The 13,951-nt window shown below is 38.1% G+C and overlaps 1 protein-coding gene across 6 annotated transcripts in view; it reads right to left on the bottom strand.

The window, feature by feature from the left end:
* Window positions 1–946: 946 nt before the first annotated feature.
* Window positions 947–13,951, bottom strand: part of Abcb11 (ATP binding cassette subfamily B member 11) — a 105,714-nt gene continuing 92,709 nt past the window's right edge. For all 6 annotated transcript variants that reach the window (XM_070021436.1, XM_070021470.1, XM_070021454.1 and 3 more), the window contains 4 exons: window positions 13,466–13,663; window positions 6,424–6,630; window positions 4,712–4,858; window positions 947–3,923 (listed from right to left, as the gene is read on the bottom strand). In XM_070021436.1, coding sequence (XP_069877537.1) covers window positions 3,723–3,923; window positions 4,712–4,858; window positions 6,424–6,630; window positions 13,466–13,663 — 753 coding nt within the window. In that variant the 3' untranslated portion in view covers window positions 947–3,722. The remainder of the gene's footprint in view (window positions 3,924–4,711; window positions 4,859–6,423; window positions 6,631–13,465; window positions 13,664–13,951) is intronic.

Raw genomic sequence — 13,951 nt, 5'->3', positions numbered from 1 at the left:
TGGAAAATTTTAGTAGTTTCTCATGTTCTCCAGGTTTTATTGTTGGTCGTGATGGTAATCATGGGTTATATGTATGTGGGATGTCGGGGGGGGGCAGTGCTGGGGTTAAACCTAAGACCCCACACATACAAAAAAAGTACTGTACCAAAATCCCAACCCTTTTTCCCAATCTTCTAAACATTCATAACAGTGTGCCCACTTAAGACTTTTATTATATTCAATGCTTATAAATCCATTAAATTTGGAAATTCATATCCTTCAACTACAGGATAGAGTCCTAAGCTACTTAATAGCTTCTTTCCCTTGGTTCTATCTGAACTCCGAAAATGTGATTAGCCAATATCTATTTAATTTTTGCCAGTATCTAGGCTTGAACTCAGGGCTAGGGCACTATTCCTTAGCTCCTTCAGCTCAAGACTGACACACCACCACTTCTGGCTTTTGGGTGGTTAATTGGATGTGAAAGTCTCTCAGACTTTCCTACTTGAGATGAGTTCATCCTCAGATCTCCTCCTCCTGAGTATCTAGGATTAAAGTCATGAACCATTGGGACCCAGTATATTAGCCAATTTTTGAACCTTCTGAATTGTGCCTCTGGATTTTTCCTGTTTTTTTTTTTTTTATATTCTCTTACTTTCCATCTGTGTTTTTTTTCTCTTTGTTTTACCTTTATAGAAATCTCCCCAACTTCAATATCCATTCTTTTCTGCTTTAAATCTATCTAGGGCTAATTGGGAGAGTTTGACACAGCAAAAATGTCCAGTGGAACCTTTTGGACATTAGAGAAACACTTAGGGTAAGAGTTAGATAAAAATGATCCAACTAATTCCTTGGTCACATGACAATAATCTAAAATTGCATAAGCAAAATGTTTTTGTCAGTAAGAGAAGAGACAGTATAAAAACAGACTCAGACTCCCCTGGTATTGTAAAATAATCATGCAATTTTATTTATTTTTGAAGTTGGAATCTTACCCCTTGTTGAGCCTTAAAATTCATGCAGGGTATGTAGCTCAGGAATGGTAGTACAGTGTTTGCCTAGAATGGTGAGGCTCTACATTCTAATCCTGGGGGGGGAGGTGACAGAAACAGAGACAGAGACAGAAACAGAGACAGAGACAGAAGGAAGGAAGGAAGGAAGGAAGGAAGGAAGGAAGGAAGGAAGGAAGGAAGGAAGGAAGGAAAACAAGGAAGGAAGGAGAGAAGAAAGGAAAGAAGGAAGGTAGGTAAGAAACTGTTGTTCCATATCCTTCTACATCCTCTCCAGACAATATTCTTCCTCATATCAATAATTTTAAGTACTTTATTTAAATATATAACTCATTCATTACATGTGCACATCAAACAAATTCCATTCTAGGAAACCAATGTCCTTCAGCACAGAACTCTTGTTTCCCCTCTTTGAAATACAACCCTAAACAAATAGAATTGTCTTCTTTCTTTAAAACTGAAGTATGAGTTTATGCTTACTGAAAAGCTAATTCATTCTAGTAGGCATCCATATTCTGCAATGCACTTGTCATTGACATTTGTCATAACCAGAATGCATTCTTTCATCCTCTGCCTCTGCAAATTAGCAACCATCAGTAAATTCTGTCCTTATCACTTAACCTACTAAACCATTTTTGCAGTTATATACTAGAAAACACTGGGGAAACACCAGGGCTCAAGGTCACTCTGTAATTCATTTGTTGGCCATGGAAAGAAAAAAAAATAAATATGGAAAGAACTTGAGATGACAGGAATTGTGCATTCCAGCTTTTGAATTTTTCATAATTACTATCAAGATCTCTTTTATATTTATTTTTGTGTCATCCATTTTCATGGTCTCATGTTTTCATTTGCATAGACATATCTTCCATTGTCTCCTTGAGTAAATTACTACCATTCTGTGTTTACCTAAGTTTTTGCATTATTTGCTAGTATAATTTATTTGTCCTGAGTGTTTTGTTGTTGTTGTTGTTGCTTTTGATTTACGTGCTTAAAAGTTTTCCTGGATGGGCTGGGTTGTAGAATGTTTGCCTCATATGCATGAGGCCCTGGTTTGGATTCCACAGCACCACATAACCAGAAGTGGCACTGTGGCTCAAGTGATAGGGCACTAGCCTTGAGCTAAAGAGCTGAGGGACAGCGCCCAGGTGGAGTTCAACCCCCATGACCAACAACAACAAAACATGTTTCCTGATGACCTTGGCTGTCTATTTCTGTGACAAAGGAAACAATGAATAGCCAGGGAAGTTTAGAGTGAGTGCATACATGTTGCTGGATTGTTGACTTTTACATAAAGGTCAATCTTGCTAGGATATTTTCTTTGAAAGATTCTTGGCATTGAAGACCATACCTTTCTTTTCTTCTATTGATCAGTTTCTCCAGAGATTTCTTCTTTTCTGTTCATAGACAGCCTCACACCCAATCCTCTTTTTCTTGTATATTAATCACCCTCTTTAACTGAAACTGGGTGAGCTTTCCCAGATGGGAGAGGAAAGAGTCAGTGCTCTGCTGGAATTGGGAAGAGCAGCCTACCTATGGAAGGAGCAATTTTTACACATATTTCCACACAGGGGTTCAACCCATTTTTTTCTTCAGTTCTATTTGTTCCTCTCCATCCCCCTTCCAGAAGTATCCTGTGACTTTATTTCCTGAGCTTTCCTAGGTGTCTGTGGTATGAAATGTGATGGCACTAGGCTTGTCCACATTAATATGTATTTTCCCTCGTTCTAAGTTCATTATTAGTTGTTCATTGGCTTTCTGGCTCTCAACATTTTGTAGCTGGCACCATTTTTACCTTTACTCTTGCAATATTATGTTTTTGTTTATTCCTTCAATACTGTTTTGTAGCTTTCTTGGGGAATATTTGGGGAATATTCCCTGCCATATTTAACCAACTCTTTTGGTATAACATTTTAGGCAGCTAAAGCAAAGCAAAATGCACTATTTTCATCCCACAAATAAGATTTCATAGAAATGAAGGACAATAAGCTGTATGGAAGGGGAAGTGAGGAGAAGAACCAGGTGTGGTCCCCGCTTCACATTTTCAGATCCTACTTCAGGATATGATGATTTCATCCTCCTGTTACACACGCTTCACCTAACTGTAGTCTAAAGCCTAAATCACCTAACTGGTAAACACCTGCTAATCTGGCCCCACCCATGCTTCTCTCTGCCTGAAAGCTCTTAGATGTGCTAGTCTTTCTGTATCTACAGGCTTAGAGATAAATGAATCTGCTTTCATGTGTCAGGGAAAAATGTTAGTCAAAAAAGTACAGCTGGCCTATGATCTTTTCTTTCTCTCTTCACATTTGACATTGAACTGGCTCAATAAACATTTGCTGGGTGTACATCACACACTTTGTACACCATGTACACCAAGGTTCAAAACCACAAAAGACAAGTCTTCTGTCCTCGAAAAGTTCAAAGTCATTCACTTCATGCCCTCTCAACTCTCATTTGGTGATGTGATTGGCTCCTGCAGAGAACAGCACGAGGTAGTGACTAAGCAGATGTTTGACCTTGGATTTTCACTCACATTGACCCTAGATTCTTTCATTAACTCTATGCAAATCTAAAACTGAATTATTATGGAGGGTCATTAGAAATTAGCTTGCATCCCAATATATGACTACATCTTTAAAAGTGAGATCTTCACATTTCTCTGTTAAGATAGGACAAACTGTAGCACTCCTGTACTGATGCATCATCTCTGCATGAAGCTCTTGAGTCAGATCAGCTGATAGGGGATCCACTGGTGACTAGCTTGTAGTAGGCTCCTTTCTGGGCCATCAGTTCTTCATGGGTCCCCTTCTCAATCACTATCCCTTGTGACATGACTGCAATGATATCCGAATTCTGGATGGTAGACAAGCGATGGGCAATAACGATGCAGGTTCGACCCTCTCTGGCTTTGTCCAGAGCAATCTGCACTGTCTGCAACAATAGGATGGAGAAGTGATGCAAAGAAACATGCTTGTCCCCAGACCATTATGAGAGTTATGAGAGTTCATTTCTAAGTTCACTCAAGTAGCAATGCTGTGGTTACGGGTCAACCAAAGGGTTCGACATAGGGTAGGATGAAGCAAGTATTTGCTGATGTAAGGTGTCAATGACTTAAACTGCAATTCATCAGCTAATTAATTTCAATGACACAAACTATGAAGTCATTGTGTAATTTTTTGATGGTCTGGTTTACTAAAATAAAACTAAGGATGCAATGGAAGTGGTCATTCCTGTAATTTTTCACCACTGAGGACATTTTAACTCCCTCCAAGTCAGAATTCTGATTTGAAAAGTGCCAGTCATAAAATCTGAATTTCATAGTCATGTTTTTCTTGATTACGCCTCCATGCCAATAAGCAAATAGATACCTCCTTCTCTGTATTGTAGGTGGCCTGCTTGCTATGTGACAAAACCTTAGCACTATAAAATATTATCCTAATCAGATAACCTATATTATGTTAATTTATTTAAGAAAGTCATTGACCTTGACAAGTGTTGTGTAGTCTAAAGAACCTTAACATAAATCATTATAAAGTCAATTTTCTTAATATATGAAGCAATCCTATGTTAAACTACTTTTGGTTATTATGTTTTACTTTCTCAAAGTACTGATAGCAATTGCTAATAAATCAGAAAACTGAAAATAGTGTTGTATAATAAGACCAACTTTCATAGCAAAGACTGATAATAAATGAAGACTTTAGGAAATCCATACATACCATTTCACTCTCTGTATCTAGGGCAGAAGTGGCTTCATCTAGTAGCAAAATCTTAGGGTCTCGTACAATGGCCCGAGCAATAGCAATGCGTTGTTTCTCCCCTCGTGAGAGTTGAGAGCCTTGGGTCCCAACGTTAGTTTCATATTTCTGGAAAAGCAAGACAAGCTTGAGAGCTAGACACAGTCATTGCTTCTATGCTGTATGAAGCTCACATCAACAACTCTTCCGTGAATTTAAATCATTTATTGCTTTTGGTTTATATTGTGAAATGAGGAGATTTTCTTCCCTATATTTCCTATTTTTTGTTTTTGTTGTTGTTGTTGTTTGCCAGTCCTGGGCTTGAACTCTGAGCGTGAGTGCTATCCTTGGGCTTTTTTTTTTTCCTCAAGGCTAAATCTATCACTTGAGCCAGAGTGCCACTTCTGGCTTTTTTAAAATTAGAGATAAGAGCCTCACAGACTTTTCTACCCTAGCTGGCTTTGAACTATGTGTTTCTTTAAGGCTCTATCTTTCCCGCTCTGTCCAGGTAAGATTCCATATAGGAGAGCTGCCTTGCCTGGGAACTTGAAGAATCCAGACTCTTTACTGGAAGATCTTTACAAGACAGAATAAAACTAGGAATAACATGGCTTTTAAGAGACCTTCTGATTAGCAATTTTACTGAAGAACATTCTAGAACACAAGCTTTGACTTGAACTTAGTTTCTGCTGATTACTAACTCTATGGTGAAGAAATATTTATTTTTTGGAGTTTCAAACTTATCTGAAAAGTACTGTATTAGTATCTAGTTTGCATATTTACATATTTGCAATTAGGAAGGAAAAGGTCTACTTATATTCCTGACATGACTATATTAAAACAATTGACATTTATACAGATTTACTCTGTATGAGTATGTGTCAACTATTCTAGCTGCAGTAAAATTTAATACTCACAGAAACCATATTCTTGCTCCTTATTTATTTTTTAGTGGTGCTGGGGACTGATCTCAGCATCTCATGTATACAAAAACAGAACTCTATCACTGAGCTACAAACCCAGCCCACCATTCTGTCATTATAATGCTGTTTTCTATATTGTACAGATAAATAATTACCCTAAAGTTACACTAGAAAGTGTCAAAGTTTGGACTCAAACCCAAATCCATTCCAGATCTTAGGCTTTTTTCCATCATGAGAGCCTTATGTTCCATGTGTATTGCTTTATGAGCCACTAACCCCATAGCCTCTACTTTGGTGAAAAATAGATTATCTTCCAAAGCTTAAGAATGTTTTGATGCTGCCAGGAGCCAGTAGCTCATACCTATAATCCTAGCAACTCAGGAGGCTGAGATCTAAGGATCATGGCTCAAAGCCAGCCCAGAAAGGAAATTCTGTGAAAGTCTTAACTCCAATAAACCAATCAGAAACCTGGAAGTGGCTCAGTGGATCAAGTGATAGAGTGCTCGCCTTAAGTTGAAGAGCTGAGGGACAGTGCCCCGGCCCAGAGTTCAGGCCCCATGACAGACAAAAAAGAAAAAAGAAAAAGAAAAAGAAAAAGAATGTTTTGATGGAAGACCTTGGTTTTCCTTTAAAAACAAAGATGATACAGGGACATTGGGAAATAAATTTTGTTGCTGCTGAACTTCTCTTTGAGCTACAATAATAATGGGTTTTGTCTATTCCCTCTCTCCATGTCTGTCTCTTATAGAGAATGACAGACTTAGCACTCACCTCTGGTAAGGACATGATGAAGTCATGTATCTGAGCCTGTTTGGCGGCTGCTATGACTCTTTCCATGGGAATTTCTTTGGTGTTGTCCCCGTATCTGATGTTGTCCATTATGCTACAGGCAAACAACACTGGTTCCTGAGACACAATTCCAATGTTTGAGCGGAGGAACTGGACATTCACTTTTCTGCTGTCATGACCATCTATCATCTGCCAGTAGATGAGAGAGGGCATTATGTTTTAGAATTCCAATAGAGAGACATTCGTAGTCTACTACCACAGGTAAGTATCACATAGGACATAGGCCATTTGTTTTGCTTAAGAGAGAAGATTCCCAGGTCTCTGAAGGACTAAATTATGTGACCTTTGACTTTTGTAGGTAGTATCTATCAGGAAGTATCAAAATCCACACTGAATAGTCTATAGCTTTATTTTTATTCTATTTCTGCAAGTGTCAGAAATGAGAATGACAAGACACAGTATTTAAGAAAAGAATCTCCTTTCATTTTGGTTTAACATAATCTCTACAAGTAGGCAGAGTTGTTCTAAACAGAGGCTCTGTGAGTTATACAAATGATTGTTCTGTTTGATGCTAATGAACAGCATAAAGACCAAACTTATGTCCTAGATTTTATTGATATCCCTCCCTAAACATCTGATGTAATACACTCAGGATGAAAATAACATATTCATTCACTTAGTCAATCCACAATCATGTATTGAATCTCCATCTCAAAAGTAAAATATAGAATAGTCTGTGTCTGCAATATCTGTTGCTAGGAATTCATAGTATAGAAGGCAAGTAGTTGCTGGTTCTCAAATATCTGGTGTAATTAAGAGTGTGAGAATAGTAAATATATAATACATCCAGCATACAACTGTAAAGTATTGGCTCTATGATGTCAGAAAAAAATTATGTTAAGTGATGTGAATAGATTATATTTTAGATAATTCCCAAGCAGTAAAAAAAACAGACAATAGAAAAAAATAAAGGCATTCTTCAGTGTCAGTTAATTCTAGTTCATTTTGCTCTACTTGTTTGCCACAGTACTTAAGACAATTGTGTGAAGCATAACTTAATATAATTAATTAGGAACTGAGCTGGTTTGCTAAGTGTTGTACTGTGTGATAAGTTCCTAATACAGAAAATATGCTTCACACTCCTTAAGAATCTCCCACCACACTAGGTATTCACACAGTGAGACTAAAGGAGGATATTCTTAGAAGAGGATCACAAGGGCTCCATAACCATGGGCATGTGATATGAAATAATATTTATCTAAATGAATTCTAAGAAATGGAAATAAGAGGCATAGAACTCCATTATGTATGTATATATATATATATATATATATATATATATATATATATCACATTTTCTTGATCCATTCATCTATTGAGGGGCATCTGGGTTGGTTCCATATCTTAACTATGGTAAATAATGCTTCAATAAACATAGCTGTGCTGGTAGCATTGGTATAGCCTTGTTTGTGATCATTTGGGTAAAGGCCCAAAAGTGGGATTGCTGGGTCATAGGGGAGCTCTATGTGGAGTCTTTTGAGGAACCTCCATACTGCTTTCCAAAGTGGTTAAACAAGTTTACACTCCCACCAACAATGCAGTAGAGTTCCCTTTTGGTCACATCCCCACCAGCATCTGTTGTTATTAGAGTTCTTAATTATTGCCATTCTAACTGGGGTGAGGTGGAATCTCAATGTTGTCTTGATTTGCATTTCTTTTATGGCTAGAGGAGTTGAACATTTTTTCATGTGACCATTGGCCATTCTTATTTCCTCTTCAGAGAAGTTTCTCTTTAAGTTTTTTGCCCACTTATTAATTGGGCATTTGCTTCTTTGAGGATTTGTTGTTGGGGGATTTAATTGTTTGAGTTCTAAGTATGTTTTAGATATGAGATCCTTGTCCATGACACCACCTCATTTGTTAGGAAATGGAAAGACTTGGGAAAAAACACATTAAGTGAAGTAAGCCAGGCCCAAAGAAACGTAAGCCCCATGGTTTTCCTGATTTGCAATAGCTAGTATATGTCTAGGACAAGCAGAAAAGGTCAGAAGCTATGTACATATGACCATATAAGATGATGTTAAGTGAAATGAACCCCAAATAGGGACAAACTGGTTTTTTTCTTTCTTGCTATTGTTTCTAATGTATTTATAATGTACCATGTGATTTTTTTTGTTTCTTTTGTACGTTCTTCCCCCTGTTATAACCCCTGTTTTCACTGTATTTGATTCCAGTGCCTGTGGAAAAGGAAGGGAAATAAAATGCTGAAATAAGGATACAGGCTGACCCATTGTAACAATGAGATGTACAAGACACTATGTTGAAAACAAACTTTACAACTTCGAGGAGGGGGTGGGAGGGAAGAGTTGGGAAGATGGGAAGGGAAGGGATGGTAGGAGAAAAACAAAGGTGGGGGTAACAATGCTTGATAAGAAATGTACTCGTTATCTTGCCTATGTAATTGTAACTCCTCTGTATGGTATTCTCACAATAAAAAAAAAAGAAATGTACTCATTACATTACTCATGTAACTGTAACCCCTCTGTACAGTATTTTTACAATAATATATATATAAATATATATATATTTGGGGGGGCCCCAGTCGTGGGGCCTGAACTCTGGGCCTGGGCACTGTCCCTCAGCTCTTCAGCTCAAGGCTAGCGCTCTACCACTTGAGCCACAGCGCCACTTCTGGCTTTTTTTCTTTTTTTTTTTGCTTATGTGGTGCTGAGGAATCGAACCCAGGGCCTCATGCATGCAAGACAAGCACTCTACCACTGAGCCACCTTCCCAGCCCTACAATAAAAATATATTTTAAAAATGAAATGGAAACGAGAGGTTTTGGGGTGTTAGTTTTGGGGTTGGATTTTTCCCTCTTTTTTGTCAGTTTTTGTTTTCTCTACCTTTTGGGGGTTTTTTAAATCTTTTTTACAGCAATACTCTGATTTTATTTTGTAGTAATTCAAGATAAAGAAAGGGAAGATACAAAGAAATGTAAGTTTATCCTCTGACTCTAATATCTAGTACTTATATAAGGCTGGCCATTCAGAAACTCTGACTAATTAACATTTGGAAATGATCATTTCCACATATGAAAATGTATCAGAAGGACTAGACATATCATATGAATTCTTTTTTTTCTGGTCATGGGGCCTGAACTCTGGGCCTGGGTGCTGTCCCTCAGCTCTTCAGGTCAAGGCTAGCACCCTACCACTTGAGCCATAGTGCCACTTCTGGCTTTTTTCTGATTATAGTGGTTCTGAGGAATCAGACCCAGGACCTTTTTCATGTGAGGCAAGCACTCTACCACTGAGCCAACTTTCCAGCCTATGAATTTATTTTGTTGAACTTAACGCCAGTTTGGAATTAGGATATTCACTTACAAAATATAAATCTGTCACTAACATGATGTCCAGTCACATTACAACAAATTAAAAATGAAACTTGGGTTAAAAAAGAATACCTTTTGTTTTTGTATATAAGTTTATCTGTTTTGAGGAGAGTAAGGGGGAGCACAGAAATGGTGGGACAAAGAGTGAACAAGTGCAACAGTAATACTAGACACTATGTTTAAAATGAACTATACAACTTGGGGCCGCAGATTTGGGAGGGAAAACTGGAGGGAAGGGTAAAGGGAAGGGCTGAAATTGTTCAAAAAGAAATGTAATCATTACCTGATTTATGAAACTGAATCCCTCTGTACATCACCTTTACAATAACAGAAAAGAGAAAAAGAGAAAAGAGAAAAAAGAGAAAATCTCCCACAAAGAATGCTGTGCTCATCACAGAGATCCACCTAAATGTTGAAATCATCAAATACCTGCATTCAGTATCCTCCTTAAAAGCAAAGAGGATTTTAAAAGATTGATAAAAAGATAAGATCTCGCCCCACTTAAAAATATCTGCAAGTATGTTTTATAATGATATAATAGACTATATTGTGCCTTTAAAATGCAAAAAACTGGGCTGGGAAGGTGACTCAGTGGTAGAGTGCTTGCTTTGAAGTCATGAGGCCCTGGGTTCAATTCCTCAGCACCACATAAGCAGAAAAAGCCAGATGTGGCACTGTGGTTCAAGTGGTAGAGTGCTAACCTTGAGCTGAAGAGCTGAGGGACAGTGCCCAGGCCCAGAGTTCAGGCCCACGACCAACAACAATAACAAAAAAGTGCAAGAAACCATAATAATTTATTTATGTCCTGGCTTGACCAGAGAATTCACTTTGCACATTCAGAGAAATACCACTAATGTTGGAGAGATCAAACAGGATGGGTTCAAATCTCTGCATCTCTTGTAGTTCTTGATCTAGCTAGGTGATAGGCATGACAAAACTGATACTGAACTTTTCCTTATAGAGATCAGATTTACAGTGTGATATGTTTTCTAGGTTCACCAACCACCAAATATTTTCAAACCGAAATCTTTATACCTAAAAACAATAAGAGAAGTTCCTACAAATTGCCGGTGCTCAACATTTGCTTTTAATTTTCCTAATTGTGTAGATTCTATCAGTATCTACTTATTTCCTTGGTTTGCTCTATGCAAGGAAATATTTTACTCTCTCAAAATTTTCTTTTTTTTTTTTTTTTTGTCGGTCATGGGGCTTGAACTCTGGGTCTGGGCGCTGTCCCTCAGCTCTTCAGCTCTTCAGCTCAAGGCAAGCGCTCTACCACTTGGGCTACAGCGCCACTTCCTCTCTCAAAATTTTCTTAACATTTCTTATCATAACATTATTTATCTTCATTGCAATGAAGACTACACTATTTATAAAAATCAGAGATCCGACTTTCTAAATATTGGTGTTAAGTGAACAAGTTAAGAACAAAATAAAACATACACTCATCACAAAGAACATTTCTTAGAAAACTACTTGCAGATATACTCCAAGAAAAGGAGAGCAAAAACAAAGATAAACAATATTTACATAATCATAAGAAAAGTTGTTGACAAATTTTTTTTTTTTTTGGTTCAGTCGTGGGGCCTGAACTCTGGGCCTGGGCGCTGTCCCTCAGCCCTTCAGCTCAAAGCTAGCACTCTAACATTTGAGCCACAGCGCCACTTCTGGCTTTTTTTTTTCCTGCTTATGTGGTGCTGAGGAATCGAACCCAGGGCCTCATGCATGCAAGGCAAGCACTCTACCACTGAGCCACCTTCCCAGCCCTGTTGACAAATTTTTAACTTCTAGAATTAACCTTAAGTGAAAGCAGGAAATAAACATTATAACAAGAATGTGGTTTTTATTCTTTTTGTTTGCCAGTTGTGGTACTTGAACTAAGGGCTTGCTGTCCCTGAGCAGTTTCACTCACAAAGGTAGCACTTTTATTCTTACTAATATAAACTTAAATTTAGGGATTGAAAGGTAAAGGGACAAAGTACAAGTGAAAAATTAAAATAAAATTGATAAGATTCTTACTTTAGGCAGCAATAGTTCAAGAGATATTATCTATAGGTGGCAAAAAAATCAACAGAAGTGTATTAGTTTCAATTACAAAAAAGCAACAAAAATTACAGATAAAGTAATTAAAAATAATGTTAAGGCCAGGCACCCATAGTTCACAACTATAATTCTAGGTACTCAGGAGACAGAGATCTGAGGATTATGAGTCTATGTCAGCCTGGGCAGGAAAGTCTGTGAGACTCTTATCTCCAACAAACTACCAAAATAAACCAGAAGTGGAGCTGTGGCTCAAGTGGTAGAGCACTCCTCTTGAGTATAAAAGCTCTAGGATGGCATCCAGGCTCTGAGTTTAAGCCTCAGGACCAGAAAAAAAAAGAAAAGAGTTAAGTATATTTGGAGAGAGTAGGTAAAAAGAAGAGGAATGCAATGGTAAATTAACTTTTCCTTTTTTTTATTTTAAGGTATTGGGAGTTGAGCTCAGGCCTCTCACTGTGCAAGTACTTTACCACTGAGTCATCCCTCTAGACAAACTTTTCTTTTCTGCTGGGCACTAGTGGCTCATGCCTGTAATCACAGCTACTCAGGAGGCTGAAGTCTAAGGATCACAGTTGGAAGCCATCCCAAACAGGAAAAGTCTGTAAGACTCTTATTGCCAATAAACTACCAAAAGCCAGAAGTAGAGCTGTGGACTCAAATGGTAGAGTGCAAGCCTTGAGCAAAAGAACCTCAGAGATAGCACCCAGGCCCTGAATTCAATCTCCAGTACCAGCACACACACACACACACACACACACACACACACACACACACACACACACACACACACACACACACACACACAAACTTTTACTATTTGAAAAGCAAGTCCATAGAGAGTCTAAATGTCTTAAACCATTAAGACAGCAGAGCAGAACAAACATTATTTAGACACACAGAATTAATCATTGAGATATATAAAAACATTACATGGATTTAAAAAAAACAGTTGCTTTGAAGCAAGGAGATATGGAGAAGTGTTATTTTTCCTTTTTAACTAAAACTATATCCCTGCTATTTTATTTTGTAGTCCTCAGCATAGACTGCCTAAAAAAGAAAGAAAAGAAAAAGGAGAAAGACATCCTGTAAAAAGTAAACAAAAAGCAATTCACCAGTTTTGGGGTTTTTTTGAAGAAGAAGATAAAGCCAAAAACTTTATCCATTTGAGTTCCTTCAGCTTTTTGAGTTGGGATTGTGTCTAATAGTTCTTGCTCAGGCCACTTGCTTGCTTATATGTCATTTGTCCCTCGTCAGCCCCACTTTTTCCATTCCCAGCCATTAGTTTCCTGATTAGTCTGCACTTTCTGCTCCATTTACAGGAAAGTAAACGCTTCTGTCAAACACACTCATCTCCAGCTTTGCAGTAGGCCCAATTTGCTTTGCCTAACTGGTCAGCAGGCCATCTGGAACTGGGAAGAATATGATGCTAGAAATTGTGAGGTAGAATCAGGTCAACCAGCAAATAGCCTACAGTGGAAAATATCCCTGGGGTAGATGTCCAAGGTGAGCACTTTAGGTCTGTAGTCTTAGAGGCTACTTTCAGAGAGATTTTCTGCAGAAATGAAAATTCCTGAAAACATTTGCATTGCTTACCACCTTCCCTTGATCAGGATCATAGAAACGTTCCAACAGCTGAATACTGGTGCTTTTGCCACATCCACTGCTTCCAACAAATGCCAGTGTCTGCCCAGGGTTCACAGACACTGAGAGGCCATTTAGAACTTGCATATCAGGTCTCGAAGGGTATGTAAATTTACAGTCAACAAAGTCAATCTTGCCCTGGAAGTTGTCCTGTGGATGGGGGAATTGAAATTAGGTAGAATCTAGAATATTGAAAATGCACTTCAATCCACACCATGATGCCAAAGTGTTGAGAAAGTGACTCTGAAATGATGTGTGTGGTTTATACCTGGTGGTTTATACCTGTGGTGGTTTATACCTGAAATCCTAGCACTTGTGAGCCCAGGCAGGAAGACTGTGAGTTCTAGGTTCACCTGGGTTACATAGTAAGACCCTGTCTCAAGAGAGAGCAGAACAAAACACCCAAAATGAAGAAACAGCTTTCTGTTCTCTACTCTG

This window comes from Dipodomys merriami, unplaced genomic scaffold (assembly GCF_024711535.1).
Source record: "Dipodomys merriami isolate MVZ:Mamm:240054 unplaced genomic scaffold, mDipMer1.0.p SCAF_1, whole genome shotgun sequence".
NCBI lineage: Eukaryota > Metazoa > Chordata > Mammalia > Rodentia > Heteromyidae > Dipodomys > Dipodomys merriami.
This window is presented reverse-complemented; position numbering and strand designations above follow the sequence as displayed.